This window comes from Hirundo rustica, chromosome 18 (assembly GCF_015227805.2).
Source record: "Hirundo rustica isolate bHirRus1 chromosome 18, bHirRus1.pri.v3, whole genome shotgun sequence".
Classification (NCBI taxonomy): Eukaryota; Metazoa; Chordata; class Aves; order Passeriformes; family Hirundinidae; genus Hirundo; species Hirundo rustica.
Genome location: NC_053467.1, coordinates 3,744,058 through 3,764,046, shown reverse-complemented (window position 1 = coordinate 3,764,046; position 19,989 = coordinate 3,744,058). Strand labels below are relative to the sequence as shown.

The following is a 19,989-nucleotide window of genomic DNA, read 5'->3' as shown; positions in this document are numbered from 1 at the left end:
AGAGGAGTAGGGGCTGGTGCTGGGAGGGTGTTGGAATTGCTCAGCACTCGAGGAGCAGGTCCAGGATCAGCTCTAGCAGATCTAGATCAGTGCTTAGCAGAGCATTAAGCCAGGCCAGGCAGGGCTGGAGGGAGGTTTCTCTCTCTGGAGAAAAATGAACGGAGAAAGGCTGGGGGAGAAGAGCATCCCACCGTGGGGAAGGCAAAGGGACAGCTGTGTCACCCCCAGGGTCACCTGTGCTTTATGGTACCCGTGGTGGCTTCCAGTGCCAGCCACGGGGCCAGCGTGGCATGAGGGGGCCCTGTTGGCACCCCAGCCCCCAGCCCATGGCCTGGCCCTGTCCTGTAGCCTGGCCAAGAGCGCCCACGGGGACAGCGTTGTCCTTCCAGCCATTCTGTGCTCACCCCGGGGTGCTGCATCCCTTCCCTCATGCCCAGTGGGGTGCACCCATCCTGGCTGGGGTTGGACTTGGGGCATCCCTGGGCTCCGTGCACGCTCGGCTCCTTCAAGTCCCAACTTTTGGGAGGCTTTTTGTGCTTGTCACCTTTCACAGGAGAGCCAGAAGTTCCTCTGCCGAGCTCAGCACTGCTTCTCCAGCCTCAGCTCTCACTGTTTTCTTTGTCTTCCCGAGGACACAACCCTGGTGCTTTTGGCAGCACCCCGGAATCCCTGGGGACTTTGGGGAGCCACATCGTGGGCAGTGACTGTGCCCCGCAGAGAGAAAACAGAGTGATGGGGCCGCAGAGCTGCAGCCTGGCGCTGTCAGAGCCTCCGGAGCCGCTTTTCCCCACAAGGGAGGTTTGCCCTGCTCCAACCCCCCCCAATCAAACAGCACCGGGGCAAGGTGCTCGGTGGCATTTCTGCCCCAAAGGGCTGTCCCCTCCTCCCAGGGGCTGTCACCTGCGCGGCGATGCTGCCGCCCTCTGCGCCCAAACCCGGCCATCCTGCCCCAAAACCGCCGTCCCCTGACCTCGGGGGGCCGCAGCACCCCCGCCTCCCGTACCCCCGCGCCCCGGCCCCCCCTCCGCGGGGCCGGCTTGCCGCTAGATGGCAGGCGGAGCCCGGCGGAGCCCGGCGGAGGATCCGCGGGGCGGAGCGGAGCCGCAGCGCGGGGTGCGCGGAGCGGAGCGGAGCCGAGGGGCCCCGGCCATGGGCTCGGCCGGCAGCGGGCAGGGGCAAGGCTAGGGCGGGGAGGGGACGCGTCCCCTCGGTGTCCCCGCCATGCGCCCCCGCGCAGCCCCGCGCCCCGCCCGCTGAGCCCCGCTCGCCGCCGCCCTCGCTGCCTCCGGGGGGCCGCGGGGCCGCCCCCCGCCCGCAACTCCGAACGATGATCACTGTCAACGCGGATGGCAAGATAATGGTCAGAAGATGCCTCGTCACCCTGAGACCCTTTAGGTAAAGTTGGCGTTTCCCGGCGGCCCCGCCGCCGCCTCCTGCGGGCGGGGAGCGGCCGGCGGAGCGCGTTTGGTGCGGGGGGCTGCGGGCTCCGTGTGCCCGGGCTGCGCGTGTGTGTGCGGATCCAGCCCAGCCGGGGATGGCAGCGAGCGGGCGGCTCTGTCCGCGGGGCAGCGTGCGGGTCCTGCGGCTCTCCTGCCGGCTCTCCCGGTACTCCCGGCTCTCCCGGCTCTCCCGGCTCTCCCGGCTCACCCCGCCGCCGCTGGCTCCGGGGCTATGGCAGGGCTGCTCGCCGCCGGCTTTTTTGAGCAGCGTTCTCGGAGATGTGGATACTCGCGGGGATTCGGTTCCTCTGGCACAGTTGGGGGTTTCGAAACCCACCCTGAACTGGCGGTGGGGTGGATGTCCAAACCCGAGCCCCTCCGCCTCCAGCACACCCGTACCCACCCACTGCTTTTCCCCTTGCTGTAACTCCCCATGTTTTTGTTCCAGACATTCGCTTCCCCCCTCCAGCCCTTCCTCTCCGGCTTTCCTTGCTCCACTGGCGATGTGCTCGGGTTGCTTCCCGGGCTTGAGACTCCCGGGAGACGTTGGCACTTATGTGGATTTTAGATGGGGGAGAAGGACCAAAACCCCTAAGAGATGGAGGGGAACGTGCCGGGGGATGAAGGTCAGGGTGGGCTGAGCCCAGCCCAGCGGTTTCCAGCGCTCCCCTCTGTGTTTGGAGCTCTGGGGTCACGGGAGCGATCTGCTCGCTGCCTTTTTGCTCAGCCCAGGCTAGAGCCCGGCGTCGAGGACGGGCTGGGCTGGCAGCGCTGGCTTGCTCTCAGGTGTGAGAGGTTGGTTTGTCTGCCTCTCCTCGGGAGCTGCCTGGCTCTGCCCGCCCGCAGCGATTTCTGCTGCTGGATCCCGCGGCACTGCCCTGGGCCAGGGGAACCTGGCCAAGGGGATGCCACAAAGCGGTGGCAGAGGTGTGAGGGCTCCCACAGCTCAGGCTCGCTCCGAGTGGAGCAGGGAGTGACTGTGAGAGGCACGAGAAGGGCACACTCACCCCGGGGAATGCTCTTTGCCTGGCTGTTTGCTTTCTTGAATTCCACAGTGAGGAAGTGACTGGCTGGAGCATCCCTGTGCCCTGAGCATCACCCCTGGGACAGGGGATCCCCATCTCCAGCAGTGACCCGGGGTCAGGGTGAGAGCACAGGGAGCGCATTTCAGGCTGATCACCAAGTCAGACCCATCAGGGATGAGGATGTGTGTGGATGAGGGGTTTGTGATGGCTGCATGGTCTCTGGTGTCCAGCTGGAGAACTTGCACTGTCCTGGCCGTGTGCCCTGGGCTCTCCAACCAGCACAGACCAGTACTGGAGCCGCTGGAACCAGCAGGGTCACCTTGTTGTTAACAGTCAGCCCCTCCCTGTGCAAGAGGAGGAATTCCCAAGACCCTCTCCTTACTGTCCCACAGTGTCCAGGACCTCTGCAGCTCCTCTGTGCTGCTCTAACGCTGAGTGTGACCCCCATGCCACAGTCCTGTGTCCCCTTGCCCCCAGCCCAGTGCGCGTGAGTGTTGGCACTGCCCAGCTCAGCCGTAACCCGGCGCAAATCAGCTCTGCTCCCCCAACACCAGCACCCCACATCCTCAGCTGCCGTGGGTCAGGGGTGGCCTCCAGGAGCAGGAGAAGATCCTGACGATCAGGAGGGGTCCTGTAACTCGGCGCCCTGCTGCTGGCTGGGCAAAGCCTGGCTGCTCCAGGGAATCCCGTGGTGCAACCCCCGGCCTGATGGGGATTGCTGCCATCGGCAAACAAACAGCACACAGGAAACCTGACCCTGTGCACCAAAACATTTCATTAACCACCCTCCAGACACGCTTGGCAAAGCAATGCAGAGCCCTGAGCTGGGAGAGCGCCTGCACAAAGGGAAGGGGAGAGGGAGCAGAGCAGTCTGGAAAACCAGAGGAGTGTCCAAGGGCGGCTCTGACTTCATCTCGGCAGCAGAGGGTCTCATTTGTGATGGTGCTGGATCCAGGTAAGGATGGACCGAGGAGCCCTGGTCCAGCTCATCCAGCTCTTGGCTCTGTAGTTCTGTTTGCCAGCTGCAAACCAAAGCCAGGCTTTCCACGGGATGTGTCAGTGGTCAGTGAGAGGGTTCACTCTGGTCCCCTGCGTGGATCGTGGTGCCCATGGCTGAGCATCAGTTTGGCAGCACCACGAGCCTGCAGGCTCCGAGCGAAAAGGCTTTGAGGGAGAGGGATCATTTATTAACCTGACTTCTGCTGGTAGGAATGGTGGCTCAGCTTTTGGGAGTTGAGAACTTGTCTAATAAAAGATGTTACCTGACTCTGCAGCCCTTGGTTTCCCCCTGCACCTGTGTAGGATTCCCCTGTGCCCCCAGCTGGGTGATGTGGCACCATGGGCACGGTCCCAGTGTCACATTCCCAGTGTCACAGTCCCAGTGTCACTGTCCCATCCTGCTGGGTGCTGCTGGCCTTCTCCCTCCACCACATCCCAGCTCGGCACTCAGACCCTGCTGGTCACATCCAGCTTTCAGTTCCATGAAATCCTCTATGACTGGGGCATCACTTCCAATTTTCATTGAAGGCTTGAGGAATTTCGCTTTCTTCTCTTTTGGGCACTGAGCCAGAGCCCAGAACTGTGAACATTTCACTTTGGGGAGGATGTGGAGAGGGATTTGGCACCAGAAGTGTGCCTGAGCTATGAATCAAACGTGACTTTGGATGACAGGCAAAGCCAGCGTGCAAGATAGATGTTATTTGGTCCTTGGAGCTCCATAGTCTTCAGGGAGTTAGTCTTGATTTTGGGGAAGAGGACCCCGTGCATTTGGACCATCTGGTGTATTTTACCTACTTTGTGGTAAATTTGTTTTCTGTATAAGGAGTTTCCACTCAGCTGGGGCTGGGCCAGGCATTTTAATTCATCTGGAGAACATCAGTAAATGTAAAGGCTGAGAGTCCAGCCATGCACCCTTCCTGCTCCCTGGAGCACTGCTCTGGGCTGGATCCACTCATCTCCCAGGGACAGCAATTCCACTAAGGCTCCAATTCCTCTATTTTTATTTTTTTTTAATTATTATTTTATTCAGGAAAAAAACATCTTGCATCTCCCCTACTCTCTCTGTAATCCAGTCAAAATGAAAAAGGTTTTGTTTCCTAGGGAGATGGTGGAGCACAGATCACCTTTGTATCTTTTCCTTCCCTTCCCCTTTTTCTTTCTGCTCGGTGTTTAACGATCCCTCCTTGCCAGACTGTAATTATGAAGATTAAAAAGCGTCAACACGGTCTCGCATAATGATGAAGATATTGTCAATAGGAGGTGTGAGAGCAGGATCAGGGCTGAGTATTTATTCAGGTGATGCTTTGTTAAAATGCCCCTTGGGGACAGGGTCCTGGGTGGGTTTTGGACCAGGATGTGCTCCCAGGGAGGATCCTGGGGTGCAGGACTTGGCTGGGCTCTGCCCCCCTTCATCTTGTTTCTTCCCCAGCTTGCTGTTGTCCTCTCCTGCCAGGGAAGTGCCATTGCAGACAGCATTCCCTCCAAATTCAGCCCTCCAAAGCCAAGCTGGGTGCAGCAATCCCCTCCAGGGCGTTCCTGAGAGCCTCTCCCAGACCCGGCGCTGCGCCGGGCTCAGGCTGTGCTAATGGCAGCGCACTAATGTCCCCAGATCACCCCCTCTCCAAGCTATTTATGGGACACCACGGTGCTTTGCAGCATCAGGGATGCTCTGCTGCCTCCACAATCACCTCCCTGCTGGAGCTGGACCACAGCTGTCTGGAAACCCTTCTCCCAGGTCTGCTCTGGGGAGGGGCTGTGGTCTGTGTCGTGTCTGTGTGCGGATTCCACAGCTCGATGGTTCATCCGCCTCTGCTGGGAAGGGGGTGGCTGTGCTCCGCTGGTTACTGCTTGTGGGGCTCACCAGTAGCTGTAGCCAGGCCTTTAGGGTGGGGAACCTGAATCAGAGAGTGCACAGCTTGTAGAAAATGATTTCCACCCCTCCAGGGGCGGCTCATTCGGAAATTAAAGGGAGCTGAGCTGGTCCAGGCCTGCACGGGGATGTCAGGCAGTTTTAGTGATGCACCTGAGCATGCCCTCTCCCAGCTGGGTCAGCTCTCCCAGGTGGATCTGTTCTCCCAGGTGGATCTCATCTCTCCCAGGGGTCTCAGCTCTCCAGGGGTCTCATCTCTCCCAGGTGGATCTGTTATCCCAGGTGGATCTCATCTCTCCCAGGGGTCTCAGCTCTCCAGGGGTCTCATCTCTCCCAGGTGGATCTGTTATCCCAGGGGTCTCATCTCTCCCAGGTGGATCTGTTATCCCAGGGGTCTCATCTCTCCCAGGTGGATCTGTTATCCCAGGGGTCTCATCTCTCCCAGGTGGATCTGTTATCCCGGGGGTCTCATCTCTCCCAAGTGGATCTGTTATCCCAGGGGTCTCATCTCTCCCAGGTGGATCTGTTATCCCAGGGGTCTCATCTCTCCCAGGTGGATCTGTTATCCCAGGGGTCTCATCTCTCCCAGGTGGATCTGTTATCCCGGGGGTCTCATCTCTCCCAGGTGGATCTGTTATCCCAGGGGTCTCATCTCTCCCAGGTGGATCTGTTATCCCAGGGGTCTCATCTCTCCCAGGTGGATCTGTTATCCCAGGGGTCTCATCTCTCCCGGGGGTCTCAGCTCTCCCAGGCCAGCTCTGGCCCGGCTGTCAGGGAGTGTTTGTGCTGGTGCTGCTGGCAGAGCTCGTTAGTGCTGACGAGCTCAGGGTGGTGCTTTTCCCACGCTTAGGTGGGAGGTGAGAAGCGGACGGGGAGCTGCGCTGTGCTGGTGTGCAGAGCCCACGGCCAGGTGTCCCTGATCTGCTGGGGATGGGGCAGGGCTGAGCCGTGGGGATGGAGCCTGTCTGCTGTGAGCGAGGCTGATCCTCCTGGGAGCAGGCAGAGGAAACCCTTTGTTCCTGAGCTGGCTGCTGCTGAGTGAGGCTGTCCCGGACCTGGGGCTCGGGTGTGTGCTGTCTGTGTGACAGCAGCGCCAGAGCTGTCTGCATGGAGGTAGGGAGCTGGTGGGATCCCCTGTCAGTGCCACGTCCTGCCCAGGAGTCTTTCCAGGCACGGAAAGCCTGGCCATGCTCTGCTGGGACAGAAGGGAGCTGCCCTGGGAGCTCCTCCACCAGATCTCCCTGGGGGAGCCCAGCCCTTCTTGAGCTGCTTGACCTGGTACTTGAGCTCTCCGCAGCATCTCCAGTCACTAACGAGGGCTTTGAAGCAGGTCACTTTATTTGTTAGCCCTTTCCAGCAGCAGATAATTGCAGTGCTGTAGCCACAGTTGAAGGCTGGTTCCTACTCCTCTGCCTTTTAGCTAGGTGGGAATGCTTGGCTGGAGGGCTGTGGGCTCCTTGGCAGCTGGAAAAGCCTGGGTGGCTGTGCTGTGTCTGTGTGCAGCTCCCGAGCCCTGTGGAGGAGGCTGTGAGCTGGTGAAGGAGAGCTGGAGGCTCCTGTCCTCTGGTTTGCTTCCCTTTGGCTCAGGGGTGCTGAGAGGCAGCGATGCCAGCGGGTGCCCCTGGGCCTTCCTCAGCTCCCTGTCCCACACAGGATTTACCTGCTGGTAACAAACCTGCTGTTTCACGAGGCTGGCTGGGGGTTGTCTTTTCTCCTTCTCCTCTTTGAGGTTTCCCCTGGGTTTGGTGGCTGAGATCACGCTGCTCTGGGAGCTGTCACACTGACACCTGGCAGTGGCTCTGCCAGGGCTTTTCCCGTGTGTCTGCTGCAGGCTGCTGCATCTCCAGAGACTCTCGGGGGCGATGGCAGCGTGTCTGAGCGGTGGAAGGAGGCCAGACATCCATCCCTTGGCACAGAGCGCTCTGCTTTACGCTCCCTGGTGCACGAGAACCAGCCTGGCGCAGAGCTCTTGCCTTCAGCCCTTCCCAAAAGAGTGACTGGCCCGAGCTCAGCCTGAGCAGGAGCAGTGCTGGCGCTGAGCTGGGATGGGAGCGACCTGCAGATGACATCCCAGTGTCCCCTGGGAGCCACCTCCCTGCCAGCCCATGGCCGGGGGACACAATGACAGTGCCCCTGGCCTAGTTACAGGGGAACAAAAGGCTTTATTCAAAAAACTAAAAGGGTTTTTTTTTTAGATCCTTTGGGAGGAAGGGAAGGCAAAGATCTCTCTTTACTCCTCCCTCCCGGAGGAGTACAGGTGTTGTTTATTGTAGTGGCTCCTTGCTCTGGGTTGTTGGGTTGGTGCAGCATCCCACGGGCAGTCGTGATCTGGCTCAGTTTCCCCGCTCAAGATGCAAATCCACCACTCCCCCTCGAGCAGAGTGGAGGATTCCTCGATTGCCCATTGGGATTTCAGAGGGGTTCTCAGATAAAAACCCCCCTGCTCAGTGCCAGGGTTTGGCTCTTTGTGAAGCACACGTGGGTCAGGGTGGCTGGGGTGGGGTGAGGCACAGGGATGGAGCCGGGATTGTCCCAGATTACCCCAGGGGCAGAGCGCGCTGGGGCTGGCCAGGGAGGGAGGAACTGGCTGCTCATGGCACCTGGCTCCAGCTCTGCTTTCTCTCCCGCAGGATTTTCGTGCTGGGCATTGGATTTTTCACCCTGTGCTTCCTGATGACGTCCCTGGGAGGGCAGTTCTCAGCCAAGCGCCTGGGGGACTCCCCCTTCACCATCCGCACCGAAGGTGAGCGCCGTGTCGGTCCAGCTGAGCCCACGAGTGCCGGGGACGCAGGAGGGAGGGAGCTGCTTGGCTCTTCCACTCCCACTGGCCCCTCCTGGCGCTTTTTGGGATCACCAGGAGGGCTCGGGGTGCTGCTGGCCTCTCTCGCCGCGGCAGGGAAGCTTTGCCGTGTGGCTCAGAGGCGTGACGCGGTGGGGGTGAATGCTGGACCCTGGCTCCTGGCAGAAAGTGGGGGAGCAGCGGGATCAGCCCCCCAGCTGGCAGCAGGATGGGTTGTGTGGGCTGCCCCTGGTCTGACGTGTGGAGGATTTGGCTCAGGTGCTTGCAGGTCTCGGTGGGTTTGAGCACTCGTGGTCAGCAGGGAGTGGAAATTGCTCCTTAGGGGAGGGAAAATAAAAAAAGCCTTGGTGGTTTTAAGCAGGTGCTGAAGTGTAGAAGAGAGATATTCTAGTATTCAGCAAGTGTGTGTTTTGGTGCATTTGACACCTCTTTTGGTGGGATGTGAGGTCAGCTCGGGAGACACCTCGGTGGTGGCACAGTCATGTCCTGCCCTTGCTCTGGGAGGACACTGCTGCCGCGGATTGAGCTTCCCCTGATCTTTTCTCTGAGATTCCAGCCAACTGAAACACACAGAGGGAACTGCTCAGATTGAACTGCCCCGAGCAGGGTGAGATGGGCTTGGTCAGGCCATTGTGGTCTCCTCTGTACCAAAACCATGGAAGGATCTGAGCTCCACAGCCTCACCTAGGATGAGATTTTGGAGCATTAAATCCTTTCCTTGAGGCGCTGGAAGAAGTACCAGCTGCTTTCCTACAGGAGATGGATAAAGTGGTGGCTTCCAAAGCTGGATGGTGTTAAACTGCTTATCTGACTTTCTAAGAGATGGATTTGCAGCCTGTGGCAGCTGGATTTGTGTTCTCCCTATGGATGGAGCACATGGCTGATGTTCCTCCCCCTCTGCTCCCCTAACTGCTCCCACCACCAGCTCCATTAAAGCCCTTTTCCGAGGACTGGTGTTTACCTGGGGCAGGTGGCAGGGTCAGTGCTTTTCCGTGTCTCTGCACCCGCTCAGGGTCCGTGTCCCCATGGGGAAGGTGTGTTTTGTGTTCCTGTCCCCAGGCTGGTGGGTGAAGTCTGGTTTTAGGGGATTTCTTCCTTCCTGGGATAGGAAACAGCACAAGGAGAGTGGGCAGAGGCCGCCAGGCCAGGGCTTTCTCCAAACCTTCTGCAGACCTGGCTTTTGAGGAGATGGGTTCTGAAAGGATTGCAGAGTTTGAAATTAAAGGTGTCGCTGTTACAGCTGCCCTCTGTCCCGGAGGAGCCCCAGTACCCCTGAAAAGTTTGCAGAGAACTGAAAGAAAGGCAGAGACACAGATTAACTGTGGGGCCGGCTGAGGTGTGGCACAGGTTGGGCTGCAAAGAGCAGCAAAGGTTTCCAGGAACCTCCAGAAGCCCCTGGGGTCCCCCCGGAGGGCTCCAAAGTTGGGGTGAAATAGGAAGACCATTACTCTGCTCTCTATCTCCTTTCTGGATGCCTTGCAGTGGCTTTTCCCATCCTTATCCTTGACATCAACTGGACCCAGACCTCTGAATCTGCATCCTTGCCTGTCTCTTGTTCGCTGGGAGCAGCCTCAGCACGGCCCTGGAGCTGGATCAAAACAAATCTCCTTTTTTCAGGCCCTCGCACCTCAAATCCTCCGCGCTTAGGGGTTCAGGTGATTAAATCGAGGTGTGGAAATGGGTTCACCCTCTTGCCTGACTCTCTTTGGTGGTGCAGATTGAATGCTGCTTCTGGTGATGCCTGACTGGTCTCATTTAAAGACAAAAAGAAGTAAATTGCGACCTAGGTCCTCTAATTTTTCGAGATTTTGGTCTCTTAGCTTTCTGACTGGGTAAGGCAAGTGCTGCTTTGTTAGAAAGCTCAAAAATTCGATGCAAATCCCATTTCTTTCGTATATTCAGTGGCTTTGCCAAACAAACTATTGCTTCCAGATGAATTGCTGCACATTTGGCTGCTGCTGTGCTTCTTATTGGGGAAGATGAGCTTCATTCGTGGCCTCACGCGCTGGTTTTAAACACAAAGCATCCTCTCTCCTGTCTCTGGAGGAGGATGCTGGAAGCAGGTTGTGTTCTTTGCCCCCAAAGCTGGGCAGGCACAACCTGAGAGGCTTTTCCTCACGCTTTAACACCTGGTTCAGGCTTTTGGGGTTCAGCCTTTCCTGTCCCTGTTGGTAGGGACTGGCTGTGCCCCAGGGTGATGCAGTTGTTCCCAGCAGCGAGTAACCCCCGAAGCAGAGCGGGAGCTGGCCAGTGTCACTGCAGACCCCCCTGTGTCACCTGTGAAAGGCTCTGCCCGTTGGGGCAGGAGCTGATGGCCAGAAGAACCAGCCGTGGCAAAGGCAGGAGGGGTGACGGATGCTGGGCGCCCCCGGTGCGCTGGGAAATGGGGAATCAGCCCGTGGGGAGAGGGGGAAACTCCATCCCTGCGGACTCTGAGAGCACACCCCGCTGTCTGTGAGGCTGTGGGCAGGTCTGAGGCCACCCCCGAGGTCTCTGCTGGCTGAGGGGGTGCGGAGCTCCCGTGGGGAGCGAGCATCCAGGGCGGGAGCAGGAACGGACGTGCCGCTGATCAGCGCTGTGAAGTCTCCGAAGGTCTGTTTGAATCACAAACTGGCATTTAATTAACAAGTGTTCTGGGTCCCAGGGAAAGCCAGGAAATGCTCCTGGCGGTTACGGCTGCCGTTAAGCACATGGTGCCGGGCTGGAGGCGAGCTCAGAGGGGCAGGTGAACTGCGCTGGGCTGATGAGCTCTCGGCGCCATGAGGAACGGGAATCTGCACAAACCTGGACGGGCTCGTGGCCGGCGGCTTGGGAAGAGTTCCTGGGTGCGTGGCCTCAGGTTTGCCGTGCCCAGGCCTGAGTGTTTCCTGGGAATGCGCTCCTGGTGGGCAAGAGCCCGGTCCCTGCTGCTGTTCCTGCTCCAGCTGGACTCCTGGAAGTGCCCTTTGGAGCTTTATTCATTAACTGGTGGATGTTGCAGGGAAGCTGCCAGCACCCTCGGTGTGCTCCGGGGCAAGCTGCCCTGCAGTGGAGCTGCAGGATAAATGGGGTGGGCTTGTGGTGAGGGGCTGTCAGCTCCTGCAGCCCTTCCAGGGGCTGAGGCCAGCTTTTGTGGCTCTTTGAGCTGCTCCTTGTTCCCACGTGTCCTGCCAGACTCAGCTGTGCAGGGGATGCTGCTCATGCCCTTCAGTGCCTGCGGGGTTGGGGCTGCCGCAGAGAGCTGGGGATGTAAAAAAATCATTTGCTTTAAAATCACCTGCTTCCAAAAAATCCTTTAGGTTGTGGATGAATGCTATAGTTCAGTGGTCCAGTTTAGGCTGGGGCTGTTCCTGTTTCCCCCTGAGTGACCTGCCCAGCCTTGAGCCTCATCTATTGCAATTCAAAGGGAGACATGAAAATGCTCCAGCCCTGCCCGGAGCTTTCCTGGCTCCTGGACTGCGCGAGCAGCCGATCATAACCAAAATAAACATAGATGTGAGGCAGGAGCATGGAAAGGAAAAATGGATAATGTCACAGTCCAGAAGTTAATCCCATTTAAAATTTGATTTTTGTATGTGAATACCTTTCTCGGAGGTTCTCTCCAAAAGCCAAGTTTCTCAGCGTGTGCCAGAAATCATTCCTCAGATGGATTCTCTGCTTGGTGATTCGCTGCAGTAGAGGCTTTGCATCTTAACAATAAGTAAAAAAAAAAAAAAACCCTTCTGAAATGCAAGTTATTTTATCCTAATCCGCTGCTGTCAAGTAAACACAGACAAGGATGCCTTTGTTTTGAAAATAGCCACTGAGAGAATTTGTTCTGCAAAGATGTAGATAAAAAAGGGAAACAGCGAAGTCTATAAATTTTGAATGTGGGAGATGCTTTGGGAAGGGCTCTAGACTCAAGAGACTCAGTTTTCTGTGCCCTCTTCTCTCCTTTTATTTAGAATTTAATACATTTGATGATCCTTTTTTCCCCCAAGCATCTTTCTTGCCGTTGTTTTACTGCTGGAGTCAGGGGGCAGATGCTGAAAAAGCCCCAAATTCTGTCACCGTGGTGCTGGGAGGGATTTGGCCATGGTCCCTCAGCCCGTGGCTGTGCCCCAGGCTGGATGTGGTGGGATGCACATCCCGCTGGTGGAGCTTGCTGCTGCAGGGGATTAGCGGGGGAAAATAGGTTATTAAGTGTTACAACGCGATTAGATGTGGCTGGAATATTGCCTGCAACTGCTGTAGCTGGCTCAAAGAATCAAAAGCCTTTGGATTCCTCTCGCTGTCGACTCCTGCAGCGTTGGGTCTGAGGTGCCGGAGGAATTTGCTGCAAACCCGGGGGAGGTGTAGGACGGGTCCTGCTGTCCTGAAACGGCTGGAGCTGAGCTCTGAGCTCGTGCTGGGCTGCTGGTTCTTGCAGGAGGGGTCTGATTTGATTTCAGCTGACCTTGCTGGGACTTTGATAGAAGCGTTTCAAGTGGTTCACAGGTGCCTGGGGTCGCTGCTGCAGCACTGGTTCTGGTGCTGAGGTCCTGGAGTGCTGCTGCCTTTGGGAAGTGGGGGTTTGCTGAGCAGCTGGAGTTGTGTGTTTGCTGTTCCAAGAACTGGCTTTTCAACCTGTTTTCGAGTGTTTCCTGCTGCTCAGCTGCAGAGCTCGACACCTGCGTTTCCCACCCCAAAGCCAGCTCCCAGCAGCATCCCCAGCTGGTTTCCTGTGACTGACCACAGCTGGGCTCCTGTGTTGGGCTTCCTCCACTGCTTTGGGAGCAGGACCGGTGGGAATGGGATGAAGGAAGGACAAGGGTGTGGGAGAGCTGATTTTAGAGCACAAGCTGGAGAACAGAAGTGAGCAGGGGGTGAAGCTCAGCCTCTACGAGGCTGTTGCACCTTGCCCTAGTTTTGCTGAGATGTGTTTTGGGGTCTGATCTTAGGGCTGCAGGATATGGAGCCTGATGGGGTGATATGCAGCTTGTGGGCTAGAACAGAGGTTTTCCCAGTCCTACAGCACTGGGACATTGCAGCTGGGCAATGGTAACTCCGCCTGGAATCTGTCTGGAGGTGTGCAGTGCACCAGCCCCTGCAGGGACTTCCCGTGGTCTGTGACCCAGGAGAATTTCATCTCACCAAAGAACGGCTTCTGCTGCAAAAAGATTTGGTCTTTTACGTTCATTTTGGGGGGAATAAAAATAAATGTGGAAAAGAAAAAAAAAATGGAAGCCTCTCCTCGCTGGCTTGGGGTGTCTTGTCCCACGTGCAGACCATGGGGGAGCTGAGCGCCGGGGATTCCTTGTGGGGTCAGGATTTGCTGTGTTGGGCTACAGGACTCCCAGGACAGATCCAGAGCCAACAGCCAAGGCATCTTGCGCTGGAGATGGAGCTGAACATCACCTGGCAGGAATCCTGCCCTGTTCTGCTCCATCCCTCCCAGTATTCCAGCTCCTGGAGTGCTCTGCCTCTCTGCTCCGTGGCTTGCTCCAGCTCCTGGAGTCTCACCTGCTTGAAGGGATTTCTTCCATCAGTGCACACAGAAGAGGAGAGAGGGAGGTGTTTAGGGCTGTGCAGCACAGCTGTAAGCTTTGGTATTTGTGCCTCCTCTTTCTCTCCAGAGCAGAGGTGTTGTGGAGGGGTGGGAATTGTGCTGCAGATGCTAATGCTGAAGGTTGCTCGGGGTTCTGTAGGGCATTTTCACCGTTTCAGAGCCACAGCGCCGTGAAGCAATGGGATCTCATGTTATGTCAACGCCTCGGTTTGCTCCCTGAGGAGCGGAGCAGAGAGGCCAGACAGGAATGTGAGAACCTACATGATCTCCTCAGAGGGGTCCTTCGCTCCTGCTCCCGGCTCTGCTGCTTTTCCTTCTGCTGCAGCAGCGTCCCAGCTGGGTTAGCACAGCCGGGTAACAGCACCATTTGTTCTCACAGAGGATGCAGAAAGGTCAGGCTCGGATTTACCAACGATCAGAGTGAGCTTGAGTAACTCTGTCATCCCCCCTCGCAGGCAGCTGTGCCAGGAGAGGAGGAGGAGGTCTGTGCCCATGATCCTGACCCACTGTGCACTGTCTCAGAGTGAGGGCTGACAGCAGAGGAGGGCACAGCTCGGTTCAGCTCCATCCTGGCCGCACTGAGATGCTGCTCAGCCCAAGAGAGCTTTACAATAAAACACAGGGGTCTTCACCCTTCCTCTCTCTCAGGAAAAGTAATTTTCAAATTTGCAAATTTGGGTCGTTACCACTTGTGACAGATCCCAGTCTGTTGGATCTAAACACCAATAACGGAATGGGGAGACCGAGAGGCGTTCCACGAGTTTTTTTATTTCATTGTCAGTCTCAGTGAAGGCAGAGACATAAAAGATGGTAAAACTCGTGCCATAACAACAGAAGCCAAAGTTCTCTTTGTTCCAAGGCCTTTTAAAAGTTTTTAGCCAATAGGCCAATGCTAAAAGCTTATAGGTATCTACCTAAGGCAATCACTAAACACTGCATGGACACCTTACAGCATGCAATAGTTGCTTGTTTTATATTTGTTGCAGCTCAGAAACTTTCTATGCTCCAAATGTTTCAAGGCCTAAAATTCAACTCTGTTTCAACCCTCTGTCTATGTAAGTTTATTGCAAGGCTGAGAAAGTCCTCTGCTTTTTCAGTTCCCACAATTCCCTCTCTCAGTACAATTTAAAAACCCTTTTTTTGATATCTCTGCCAATTATTAACTACATTGCAGAAATTGCATATTTCTACCATAGTGCATCTTTTCTCATCTAATAAAACAGCACGACAAGTTTTCTACACAAAGTTACATTGCCAAACTTTAAAATTTTTCAGTACCCTACTTAATATATATTTTGCCCTTTTTAGGCACCTTTTCTGTTTGCTTTAAGCGTTTTTATTTTGAACTGCAGCAATTCCAACGCTGCGAGAGGTCTGGTCTGTTCTAAGGACCTAAGTAAAATCTTGTAGTGATTTCTATTTCTTGTTTTGATAAGCCTTGCAGTTCCCACACCAGTCTGCCTCTGGGCAGAGCGCACAGTTCTTCTGACAGGAGCTTGGGTTGGGCAGAATACCCAAAAGTTACTTTGGGAATCCCTTTTCTTACCCGCTCTGGCTGGAGAGAGCGCCCGGGAGCGAGAGCTTGGACTGCTGCCTCCTTGAGACACAGCCCGCAGACGCGTGGTTCCGGGGATGCTCGTGTTCCCTTTGCTTCCAAGAAGTCATGTGAGTTATAAATTTATATCTTGCTGCCTTTAGCACTCAGCAGAGGCGACAGGAGAACCAGTTGTGAAGACTCGTGTAAGCGAGTGACAGTGACAGGGGAGGGAGGGAGCCGGGCGGGCTCTGCTCAGCAAACTCGGCGTTAATTATTCCCGCTTTCTTCCTGGGTGAGTTCTAACCCTCTCCCGGGCTGCTGGTGTCATGTTTTGATGCTGTCTGCCTGAGCAGCCCTGGATAACTGTAAGCGGCTTGTCAGGATCCGTGGATGCTGGAGCGGGTCTGGCCGGCAGTGCCCGGGATGCTGCTCCAGGAGGAGGGATGAGATTCTTCTCAGGGTCTGAGTCCAGAGTTTGCTGATGTAAAACTCCCTCAAAAGACAGGAGGTTCCCGTCTCCTCTACCCTCTTGCTGCACTGCCCATGGGGCTGTTATCCAGGCTGTTTTCCCAGGTGTGGGTCAGAGTGTGGTGTCCCCTCCTTGGCCCCAGCTGGGACCTGCATTTCCTGCACATCCCCAGTGCTTCATCTTCCTGCTGCTGCATCCTGAGCTGGATTAGACTCTCCTGGAGCCTGTGGGTGCCAGCCAGGGGGAAGCCATGTGGAGGAGCGAGCTGGGCAGCTCTTAAGAGCTTGGGGCTCGCTTCCAGCCTGTCTGCATCCATCCCTCCTAAAGCCACTCCATGACTCCTCGGAGGCTGGAGCAGGCAGCTGATGCTGGAAGAAGTTGTCTGGTTGGTGCCAAGTGGAGCTGGCTGGCGCTGGGAGCATCTCCTTGGTGAGGAGCTTTGCTGGGAGCTGATGGGCTTTTGATTTCTCCTGGAGCAGCGGGGTTGGCTCTGGGGCTCCCCTGGAAATGCTGAGCTCCGGCAGCTCCCGCTGTTCTCTTCCTTGTCCAAGCACTGGTGGGGAGAAAGGAGTTAAGGGAGACACCAAAGCCAGGTAGAGCCCAGGTGCAGGGTGAGGGATTTCTGCCCCAAACATTGCCTTTTGCCAGCTCCTGCTGGATGCTCAGCTGTTGGAATGCTGGAAACTTAGAATTTGGGGTTTAACGTCCCCAAATGATAAACATCCGAGTCCAAACTCAAAACCTGCATTTCCCATGTATTGATCCCGACCTTGGCAAGGAAAAAAAAAGAGGCCAGAACCTTCACACTCAGCTGCTCCAAGGGCTCTTGGAAGCGGGTGACACAACACCCACGAGTGCCATCGGCTCCACCGTGCTGGGGTTGCACCCCCACGGCCAACACAGGGCTGTCCCTAATCTGCATTTTTTTGGGAGCAGGCTGTTGTTTTGCTTGGGTGGAGGAAATTAGGGTTGGTTAAAAGCACGTGGCCTCTCCTTCTTCTGCTGCCATCCCCGCTGCAGCCCCGAGCTCTGCTTCCATCCTCAGCCCACCCTCGTGGAGGGGGAGTTTAAATAGTGGAAGTGTAAAACTTTACTGCCCTTATTAAATTGGTGTTGCAGGCAGGGAAAGGGGAGCTGTTGAAATAATGAGAATAAAGGCATCCCTGGGGTTCCACATGACACTGGGGGTTCCTGCCCACTCCCGTGGGGATGTGCTGGGGGAGCAAAATGCAGATTGGTGCTTTGTAGGGCACAGAGGGCTAGAGAAGTGTCAGGGCTGCTGTTGCAGTGGTTAACGCTTAATCCACTCTGGGATAACGTCTCTTCCTGAAGAAGTGCCTGTTTCATGCAATTACCGCTCAGAATTGAATGCCTGCAGGCTTAAAGGGAGGAAAAAAATGATGCCACCGAAGTTATTGGAAAATGGAAGTGTGAATTCACACATCTCGACCGGGGGCAGCAGCGATGAGGACCTCGGAGCAGGGATGAGTGCTGGCCCCTTCCCTGCTGGCCCTGTGTCAGAGGAGGCAGGAGCAGCATCCTGTTGCCCTGGCACTCTGTTATCTCCCTAAGTAGGGACACCCAGGGAATGATTAAATCAATTAATTGATTTTCTATAGCTCCTAAGGAAGTCAAACGGCATTTCCATCAACTCGTGATGAGCCAACACCCCGCCATGGCCAGAAGGAATGTTAATGGCTCTTCACGCTTTTATTACCCCTTTTCACTCCTAAATCAAAATTCATCCTGTGCCCGGGAGGCAGCAGGTACTTCAGAAAATAAAACTAGCACAGTGGGAACCATAGCAGCCTCTGTAAAAGCTGGGTTTTCCCATTGATTTATTTGTTTCTCTGGTTTAAACGAGAGAGCAGGGCTCGGTTCAGCTCGAGCAGAGATTAGCTGAGGCTCATCCTGCCGCTCTGCCAATGCCCCCCAGCTCTGGGGGTCCTGCTTTGGGCTCTGCTGCTGCTTGGAGCAGTCCCTGGGCTTGCTGGAGATTGATGGGTCTGGAGGAAGATGATTTATTTGCCCCTGGAAGCAGAGTGGCATGATGCCCAGCACTGTTTGACCAATCTTTTTTGGCTGAAGGAGAGAGGGTGATCATTTCAGAAGTGTTAAATGAGTGAGCTCTGCTGTTTCTGAGGCTGAACCTTTTGGGGCAGCTGTGAGCGTGGCTGTGGGCTCGAGTGCTGGATGCGCAGGGCTGAAGGACTGATGGTGGTGCTGAAGCTCCTGGAGCCTTCCACGGGCTGCTTTTGGGCTGTGCAAGTGCTGGGTGCAATCCTTCCTTCCCTGCTGTCCATGGGCCACTGGCTCCTGGCAGTACAGTTTTCCCTGGATGAGCACTGGGGACCATCAGGAGGAGAATGAGGAGTTAAATGCTGGTGCCCTTGGAGAGACACCTCTGGTAAACACCAAGAACCCAAACGAGGGTTGGGTTTGTGGGTCTGTGGTGTCACTCTGGAGCTGTCCCTGTCCCGTGGGACCTGTGTGTGCTGCTTTTCACCTGAAGCTGGGGGTCTCAGCTGCAAATCCAGTTTGCTCCCAGTCTCAACAGCATCCACCCAGTGTGGGGTCCAGCCGTGCCCCAGGAGCTCCGGTGTCCTTTGGGCTTTGCTACAGCAGCTGCCCTTGATCCATCCCTGTGCTGGAGCCCTTGTGTTTTAGGAAGCAATTTAAAATCGATGTTAATCTTGTAATTTGGAAGCCTGTCCTGCAGTGTGAGGTGTTTGAAGCGCTGCAGAACAGCTTAAAATGCAATTTAAAATAGTGCTGGCTGGCAATAGAGAGGCAACTGAAAACTCCCCGCTGCTGCTTTTTTAAAAAGAAAAAGTGAAAAGGGGGACGAGAAGGAGGAAGAAAGATGTGTTTAAAAATACATTAAAACAAATTAAAGCTGAACCGCAGCTTGTGTTAGGGTTGTGTGCATCCATCTCTCCTTCCCCAGGTTCCCAACTCCCCCGGCCCCTCTCTAGGGGCTGTGGGGGAGAGGAGACGATCCAGGAGATGATGGCTCATGGCAGCACTCGTGGGGTTGTCCCCATGTCCCAGAGGGGACATCAGGTCTCTGGTGTGTGTGTGGTGGGGTAAGAAGTGATAAAAGTCGGGGGGAACAGCCCCGGGCTCTCCCTTGCAGCAATGAAACGCTCCTGTGTGAGCGTTTGTATTATTCATTTTCCTGCCTTTTCTTATTTGTATGGAAATAGGGAGCTGACGTGCTTGGGTGGAGCTGCAGGCTGTTCCTACTCGGTTTCCTTTGGGATGGCAGGGCCAGGGGGAGCTCGATGGGTGGAAAAGCATCAGGACCCTCTTCTGCAGGCTCAGCTCAGGGTCCTGCAGCTGGAGGAGGGAGGAACGAGACCCCAGAGCCTGCAGGGCTGGGACAGGGACACCTCAGGGGGGATTTCTGTAAGCAGCCACCTCCAGGGCATCCTGCCTGCAGGACAACCTGCGCTGCGTGGGGCAGGGGCTGCAGGAGGGGAGCAGCGATGCAGCTCATTGAAGCTGCTGGCCGTGCATCCCGGGGCGGGGGGCTTTGCTGTGCCTGGCTGTAGGGGTGGCTGAGGCCCCCAGGAGAGATTTCTGGGGCTCACTGGGGTTATTTCCCACCTGCTGCCGCTGCTTTGGGCACCCAGCGCAGCCGGGGCTGGCTCTCAGCAGGGAACTCCCCACGGACCCGGGGGGCTGCAGGAAAGCAGGGAGGGGCTCCAGAGCCCAGGGAAATGCTGCAATTGCCGCTGTCACACGGCTGCCCCGGCCAGGTCCTGGCAGTGTTGGAACCAGTCGTGCAGCCCAGAGCTGGCTCAGCCTGCACACGGATGCGGAGAGAGAAGGAAAACCCCCCCGAGGCCGCACATTTACACAGCAGTGCCACGGGGGACGGATAAATCCAGGAGCAGGCGATAGCAGGCAGGTGGGACATAATCTACTTCACCAGCCAGTGCCTTAAGGCTGCTTAATTTGGCTGATTACCAGGGAGCCGCTGCTCAGATCGATGCCGCAGCCGGAGCTCCGCTGAGGTGTTCGCTTCGCCAGCAGCCCCTGGGCTGCTTCACGGCCACCTCCACCCGTGGGACAGCTCTCAGGGTGGCCCCTGGTGCTCTCCTCCTTTGGGGCACTGAGCTAAGCAGGTCGGTATTTTCCCTGTGTGGCTTAAATGGATAAATCCGCAGCGGTTTAATGGCAGATGTAATAAATACGATAGACCAAATTCTATATATCAAAATTTTCGAATTTTATTGAGAGACAAAATGACAGTCTCTGATAGCCGCAATTAAAAGGACAGCGTCGAGCCCGGGATCGGCACTGGGTGAACACGGTGACACACTCTGTCAGTCTGTCACC

General features: G+C 56.2%; 1 protein-coding gene across 2 annotated transcripts in view; it reads left to right on the top strand.

Moving 5' to 3' along the window:
* Positions 1-1,275: 1,275 nt before the first annotated feature.
* The window catches only part of MGAT5B (alpha-1,6-mannosylglycoprotein 6-beta-N-acetylglucosaminyltransferase B), a 68,313-nt gene continuing 49,599 nt past the window's right edge, over positions 1,276-19,989 (top strand). The window contains exons 1-3 of one of the 2 annotated variants that reach the window (XM_058422945.1): positions 6,176-6,190; positions 6,333-6,446; positions 7,964-8,076. In XM_058422945.1, coding sequence (XP_058278928.1) covers positions 8,007-8,076 — 70 coding nt within the window. In that variant the 5' untranslated portion in view covers positions 6,176-6,190; positions 6,333-6,446; positions 7,964-8,006. Of the gene's footprint in view, positions 1,396-6,175; positions 6,191-6,332; positions 6,447-7,963; positions 8,077-19,989 lie in introns of those variants that run through there. The other variant, XM_040081883.2, reaches the window with a different exon arrangement.